The sequence below is a fragment of the Orbicella faveolata genome, unplaced genomic scaffold, assembly GCF_042242905.1.
Source record: "Orbicella faveolata isolate gen_17 unplaced genomic scaffold, um_ofav_v1 contig_27, whole genome shotgun sequence".
In the NCBI taxonomy this organism is placed as follows: Eukaryota; Metazoa; Cnidaria; class Anthozoa; order Scleractinia; family Merulinidae; genus Orbicella; species Orbicella faveolata.
In genome coordinates, this window is record NW_028301555.1 from 2,954,682 (window position 1) to 2,962,500 (window position 7,819).

At 37.4% G+C, this 7,819-nt stretch overlaps 1 protein-coding gene across 2 annotated transcripts in view; it reads left to right on the forward strand.

The window, feature by feature from the left end:
• Positions 1-7,819, forward strand: part of LOC149107150 (uncharacterized) — a 114,907-nt gene that overhangs the window by 84,132 nt on the left and 22,956 nt on the right. Inside the window, exons 5-11 of one of the 2 annotated variants that reach the window (XM_089296524.1) lie at positions 3,002-3,113; positions 4,116-4,168; positions 4,572-4,628; positions 5,828-6,151; positions 6,781-7,130; positions 7,300-7,453; positions 7,758-7,819. The exon at positions 7,758-7,819 is cut by the window's right edge and continues 29 nt beyond it. In XM_089296524.1, the coding sequence (XP_089152650.1) occupies positions 3,005-3,113; positions 4,116-4,168; positions 4,572-4,628; positions 5,828-6,151; positions 6,781-7,130; positions 7,300-7,453; positions 7,758-7,819 (1,109 nt within the window). In that variant the 5' untranslated portion in view covers positions 3,002-3,004. Of the gene's footprint in view, positions 1-3,001; positions 3,114-4,115; positions 4,169-4,571; positions 4,629-5,827; positions 6,161-6,780; positions 7,131-7,299; positions 7,454-7,757 lie in introns of both variants that reach the window. The other variant, XM_089296523.1, reaches the window with a different exon arrangement.

A 7,819-nucleotide genomic window follows, 5' to 3' on the forward strand; every position in this document is an offset into this window, starting at 1 on the left:
TATTACCAAAACCGTCATCTAATGATTCTTATTCTGATGTCCCCAGTAAAGGTCACGTGACTACACAGGAGTTAATGTCAAAATTACATATTAGTTAAGTTTGAAAAAATCTCAGTGCAGGTTCTATTTCAGTGGAATGACCCTCAAGATGTACCAAAAAAGATAAAGTCCGCCTTGACGAATTACTCGTCTTCTGTCGTCTTTACACTGAATATATTTTAAATATTGAATTTTGAATATTGAAATTTTGAATATATATTTTTTTAATTTGTGTATTTATTTTTTAATAATTTAATGTTATTTTGGATCGGGACCTTTCTGTAGATCACCTACGGGTGAGAAAGCTTCCCGTTAAAATATCATTATTATTATTATTAAGCAAAACCAACAGCTCTGAGAAAACTTGCTCAAGTTCGTCCAGACAGCCAGAGAACGGGTCTCTAGAATAAACGGGACATTCTCTGCTCTACACAAATCCTCGTAACCAGATTCAAATGGTATATCTTTACAACAGATCATTCCGCGATGGAGTATACTTCAGAACAACTGAACTATTTTCGAATTTGTTACATCGCCTTTCACTTGATTCCCAAAGGACTACGACAAGTCTTCAAGCAAGAATGGGATTTCCTATACAAAACAACACCTGGGGAATGGAAAGACACGCCAAAAAATGGTTTAGACTTTTATAATAAGGAGTCTAGAAAAGGCCGCTCCAGGAATGTCCGATATCTGGCCACTATAAAAGACGGTAACACGGCAGAGTGGGACTGTAGCTGTTTGTTTTTCGTGATCCTGTTCTCAGATAGCATTGGCACAACGCTGAGTGCAGCCATCAAGAAAGAAGTCGATGATCTTCGCGTGGTCCGAAATGACATTGCTCATATCAGCGACGCGAAACTTACTGATTCTGAATTCAGGGGTTATGTCAAAAGAGTGTTGCTGGCGTTCAACTCTTTGAGTCTTCCGATCAGTGATATAGAGGCGGTTAAAAACCAGACGAGCTTTCCCACCGCAGAAGTAAACAAGTTGATGGCACAGGCTGCTAATCTTCTATCGGAATTAAAAGAAGTCAAATGTGATTTACAAGTGGCAGAAGACACGATACAGGAAAATGAAGAGCAGGTTGAATGTCTTACACAAGAGATTAATTCCAAAGTTGAGTCTTTTTGTACTCTCACTTTCAAGCCATCTCACCAAATCATCAGACGTTCAAATGACGTCACAAGGATCATGGCAAAAATGCAAGAGCTTGACGATGGAAGTAACGGAGCAGTCAGTACCATATATTTATCAGGAAATCCTGGATGTGGCAAAACTCAACTTGCGCGTCAAATTGGAGAAGAGTTCTTTACAAAAGGATCGGGTGAAAGTAAAGGTTTAACGTTCGTTGCAACCCTGAATGCTGAAACCCTTGAAACGCTAGCTGACTCGTACCTCAGTCGGGCTGATCAGTTGGGAATTACTGAATACGCTCTCACCAAACTGGCTACTGCTAAAGAAGCCAACCCCAAGGAAAGAATTCAGCAACTCCGGTCTTTAATTTTCCCGCAGTTTAAACAGTTCTCAAAATGGTTAATAATAGCAGACAACGTTGTTAACCTGTCCTTGGTTTATGAGTACCTACCTCAAACCGCCAGTGAAGAGTGGAGTCACGGTCGGGTGCTGATTACAACTCAAGATAGCAGTGTGATTCCTACAAATGCTCCTCATACTTACCATGAGTCACTCAGTGAAGGAATGCAGCCCGAGGAAGCGGTCGAGCTGCTCTTTATTCTTGACGGCATTCAACACATGTACATGTTATCTTCCTTTAGGCAAAGATTCCTACAGGGAAATAAAATATTCGCTTTTATACACTTGATCAAAAGGAGAGTCGAAACCTTTCACCAATTTAGGCTAGTAGATTTTTTTTAACATTTCACGTGACCTTTGGTGGAAATCAAAAGATGCTACATGTTTGATTTCCACTGATTCCTGACCTCAGTTGTTTCCAATACTAAGTCACGAAGTTGTGTTACTACTTTCAATACATCAATTTTACAATTAAAAACAAATAAATGAACTAGAAGACGTGAACAGTTACATTTTTACCTGAAACTAGTAACGTTTAGCGCTTGTAGCTTACGGTAGTAGTAGACTGCTCCATCCAGTTGCTGTTCTAATCAAGTGACCTTCAAAGCCCTGCGAACCCTATTAAAACGGCTCCGAATAGTATCGTCAGAGTTCGTGAAAGGGCTTACTAATAGTCCGCACAAAAAGGTCATGAACATTTTGAAAGAGCGAAACAAACTGCATGTAGAGGATAGGCATTTACATGTTAACCGTTTGACTTTGCATCGAGCGTGTTTCTTGATTCCGGATTATGATGGAGTTTACAAGCAACGTTGATGAAACAATGCCACTCTACTCGATACACATACATTACTTCCCTGAGGTATTACCTCGTCTGTCTTGCCACAGTATTTTTTCAATTGCGGTCGCACTCGTCTTTACCGTGGTGCTACATATTTTCACCCGTGGTGTACGCGAGGTGTGAGCAAGTGGCAAAGACGAGGTTTTGCCGCAACCTGATGGGTCCATAGATGTAGTTTCATGCGGTACTGTATCATGTTACAAAATTACACATCTTTTCATCTTAGCTTTTTTAGATTAAAATTTCTCTATTTTTCAGTCCCACTGCACTATTATACAACGGACTATGTCACGCACATTTCAGTTGGTAATTTTTCCGCAGTAAACAAACTGGCGAAGAAAACTCTGCCATTATAACTTGCTCACGAAGTTTTTTAGTCAAAGAACAACAGTTAGAAGTAAGAATGGTTGTAATTGGTTAATGTCTATTCTGCTCTGATGTGACATACAAATTCTCCTTACTGGTGTATATCTATTTCTGTGAGAGGTGGTTGCTTACGAGAGGTGGTCGCAACCAGAGGTTCAACTGTAATGATATAATTATAGTCTGTATTTTACTGACTGTTTTTCCCTTTTTCCTTCTCAGACCATGGTACATTTCACAAACAGTGGAACTATGCTAGTTGATGACTTAAAGCTGTTTCTTCATGGCCTTCCACCTGATTGCCAAGAAAGTACTTTAAAAGATTTCCTTGAAGGTACACGTTCACACAAATTATTAATAAAACTGTTGGGAGCCTCTTTTCCCCTAAATAAAATGCAGGAGGTATTATGAGGCAAGACGCTAAGACATGGCACAGCCCCTACTCATCTAGACTACCTTTTGGGTTCAGGATCACTGATAAACACTTGTCTAAGAAACTCCAAGAGAAAAGACCAGCTACCAGTGTTGAAAGTAATCGGATATCCTGTCAAGAACTTAAATTTTTTCTAAATGTACTCAGTAATGTATTCTAAAATCATGTTGTTTTCGATTTTTGTTTGTTGTTTGTGTGTGTGTTTGTTTGTGAACCTGAACGTGTAGTTCCACAAAATATCCATACCCAGCCCAAGGAAGGTTAACGGAAATTCCAAGGGGGAGGGGGGTTTTACAAGGCACAATTTTTTAAAGGAAAGTAAATGGCATTTCCGCAGGGGTGGGGGGGTTCAAGCTAAAAAACCTTCCATGGGAGGGGTATGGATATTTTCTGGAACAACACAACACATGTAAATGGAGTAAAAATTGTTATATTGTAATCCCCCTTGATAAACCTACTGTAGGTGCTTTTCGGGAAAACAATGACAAATATGTTTTTAAAATAAACAAAAATGTACTACTTTCACAAAACGCTAAATATTTTATCTTTCATAAAGCATTTCTATACTGGGGAGGAAAATAAGTACTCCCCGAGAAGTTTGGTGAGGGTCTACAGCCACTTCTTCAAACCCTAACCCAATTTCAAACCAGAATATGTGATTTTATATGCAAGTAAAGTACAGGGTACTGCTTTTGTTTGCCAGTGTTTTTCTGATTCTTTTTAGTTAAATGTTAATTACAGGGAACAAAGTCTGCCCAGATCAAAACTTCCGTTTTTTACAAACCAAAAAGAAGGTTTATTTTTTTCCTACAAAAAAATTGAATCTTATACCCGTACTACTCTGAGATCTGCATTCAGTTAATTAATACAATTAAATAACACCGAATTTGGTCGATTTACCAGGTGTGTGCGGTTTTCCTGGTGCAGTCACAAAAGTTAGCATTCCCTCTACAAAGGTAACTTCTGACAACTTGAGATGTTTGGTTATACAATTTATGACACTTAGTTAAGAATTGTTTTTCTACCCATTCTCTGCTTTGTAAAGTTAGCCAATGTTGAAAAAAAAAAACACATAAGAGGAAGAAGAAATTTTCCCAATGAGATAATACAATGTTGCATGAGCTTAACCTCTTACCAAGCACCCTGTACAATAAAATGTAGGTTACTCAAATGATAAAATTATGTTCAAATTCCTGCAGTTATACATTATTTTAAATAACTGCAGTAGCATTTATATGGAGATGTAATTTTAGTTAAGTTATTTTGGTGATATTTTGTATCCTCGTAGGGTAAGTAAAAGTACATGCACCCTGGCCTACAGTACATGCATCTGTTAACACCTTAATTCTTTCCTTCCAGACATATGCTTTTGTGACACTTGCTGATGCAGTAGTAGCAAACTCTTTGCTAGGAAATGTAAGTATTCATTACTTAATATCTAGTCTTGTATTAAACTTTATTTGATATTTATTTTTTTGATTACAAATAAGCGTATTGAAATGTAAAGCAACAAATTAAATCTAATGCAAATGAACCAATGTACCAATTGGAACTTAAAATAAGTAGAAACAGCATTGAGCATGCAAACAAAAGTCGTGTCCGATAACCCAGTGCTAGATAAGCGTTTTTCAATTAATATTAAACGAGTGAATTCTCTCTTGCTTGCCTGGAAGGCAAGTGAATTTTTTGGGGAAAATATTTTTAGGACATTCAAATTACAAATTATGGAGACAGATAATGCTTATAAAATGTTTTTCTGGGGCTTGTGAGAATGAGTTTTGAACTAGTGCCACATAGTTACACCTTGCAAGCACACCATGCAAATATATGGAACTTTAAATTTAACTTTAAATACGTCCATTCATAACACTTTGCCCTAATCTTGTTGACTTGCAGTTCTTGATGCAAATTCAAATTACTTTTTAAATTATTTATTTTATGTTAATTTAATAATCAAGAGGTGATACCTTGAAAAAGCTTTTTCTCTTAATTAATTTGGTCAATATGGTGTAAATATTTGTATAATAATACTTAAATGCATCTATTCCCAAGCCTCACATTTATTTGAAAAATCCTTTGTTTGGAAACTTTGACACAAAGCTTGTGATGTGTGAAGTATTTTTATTTGTATTTATGCATCATTTTATACAACATATGTATATATGTTTGGAAGAAAAATATTAATGGTCAATTACCGATTGATTGAAAACAAAATACTTGGGCTCTAATAAATTTAGAGGTACATAGTTCTGTCTGCATCTAAACTGAAACAGTTTGGAATGTGGAAATACAGACAAAAGGTTGTCCAAATTGCAGTTTTCATGGTCCATTCGCCATGGCCGGGTGGACATTTCATCCCTGTTTTCATGCTTAAAAATACTATCTTAATGTTAAATGTGCTCCATCCATTTTGGGTTAAGACAGGGGGATGTTTTGCAGGTCAAAATGAAATTCAGGTTAAAATGATTTTAGCCTCATTTGATGCTCAATTTCCTTTGTCTTCCAACCCTACTTATTCATGATCCATGAGGAATTAGGGTTAAGATTCATTTTAACCTGGTTTTATTTTTGACTTGCAACACATATATTCATGCTTAGTTGTTTCCCATCAACAGACACTACTGTACTGTGATGACAGTGGGCACTTCTACCAAGTGAAGGCCTGTCGTTATGTTAAACGACAATTTAGAAGAAAGGAGGTGAAGTATGATGTACATGTACCACCAAAAGAAAGAATCGATCCCAAACCAGTAAAGTACATGTACACACCTCCAGAACATGTACATCAGTTTACACCTGACTACAGCATGCTTTTGCTCTCCAAACCAAAGAAAAGGAGAAAAAAGGGAGATGATTTAACAGTCTGGATTGGTGGTGTTGGTTCAGCTTCATTTAAGAAGAGACCAAAGCCAAAGAAGAAGAAGAGGACGAAGAAACAGGTTTGTCGGGTCAGTTGTTTGGTTATAGTACACTTGAACTTATGCAGTGGCAGATATTAACATGAAGGGGATACATAATATGTTATTTGACGGGTGGTGGGCCCGTATACAGTGGAAAACTGTGACCGAAGATGAATGAGGCAAATAATCGATCTGCAAGACACTGAGGAATCCCAATATCTTGCAATAACAGAGTTCCGTAAATTGTTTTATCATTTGATCACCGAGTTTGTTTTCATAATTTGAGTTACTCTCTGACAGCTCAAGAAAGCGATCTACTTACCATTTTTTCACACAGGAGCGTGTGTACATCTGTTGGTAATTAATCTACGCATCAGCAAAATAGTATAATTTGCAGCAAAATATATATGTATGGTATTACACATGAACAGACCAATATTTGCAGACCTGTGGTTATTTGCAGGTTTCGTGGTGGACTTTTGGCCAATGAAAAGGGAGAAAAAAATGTCTCGAATGATGATGGGTGTTAGTGAATAATATTATTAGCCAAGGGTAACTTACTGCCGGTGGTAACCTATTCCTGATCATCAATCATTATCATATGTGTTTGATAATATCTAGTGCCTGTTCTAATTGTTACTAGCTAGTGTTTGTTAACTTTCCTTTAGGTGTCAAAGCTGGAGCTTCACAAAAGTGAGTCATTTCAGTTTGGTAATTTATGTCCAGAGAGCAAATGTAATAGTGGCAATGCGGCGGATGCTACATCTACAGCAGGAGTAGTTGAACCAGTGTTGCCTGTACAAGAAACCAGCCCAGAATCGGGAAAACAAGAAGAAAATGTTCCTGTGGTGGAAGTTATACACGCAGAGGATCAGATGGCAGGGGTACATGTAGTTGAACCAGTGCTGCCGGTACATGAAACTGGCCCAGAATCAGGCAAACAAGAAGAAACTGTTCCAGGGGTGGAAGTTATACACCCAGAGGATCAGAATGCCACTAAACCAGTAAGCAACAACCGGTAAGATATACAATACTGTACCACTGTGTCATCCTCAAATGAGAACAGAACATTTTACATCTGCGGATTTACTGTACTTTCTGTCAAATTCATGCACATCCATTCACATTCGTGAACATTCAACTAAATATAGAGACAGAAAAAAGTGACACTGGCTTTTATTTTACAGCTTACAAACTCAGGTCATTATTGAGCATAGCTACCTTGGTCCTCTGTGCTTACAGTTTACTAACCCAGCCTCAGTTGTTGATGTAAAAAGTGAGATTATGGAGAGAACTGGACTTCCAACCAAACATCAAGATCTTTACTGTAATGGAAAGAAGGTAAGACAGGAAAAAATGCAAATCACTTAAACCTTAACTTTAACAACACTTTTATCTTTTGTAAGAATGAGATAAGATTTATACCTATGCTGGTTTACATGGACAAGCTAATGTTGTACAATGCCGGTTAGTTCCCAAACCTCTAAACTTCTAATAAGAAGGCTTTTCAAGGACGTGCGCTTTGGCAATCGCATTTATTGAGAAGGGTTTCAAACCTGAACTGCAAAGCAACCTTGTAACTCTTTAGCCTCTAAGTTCCCTAATGTTCCTTTTCCCCTGATGTTTCTTGAATTTTTTTCTACAGCTATTTGACAGTCAAAGTTTAAGACCCTTCATCGATTATAATCAAGACGGTCTTACACTAAC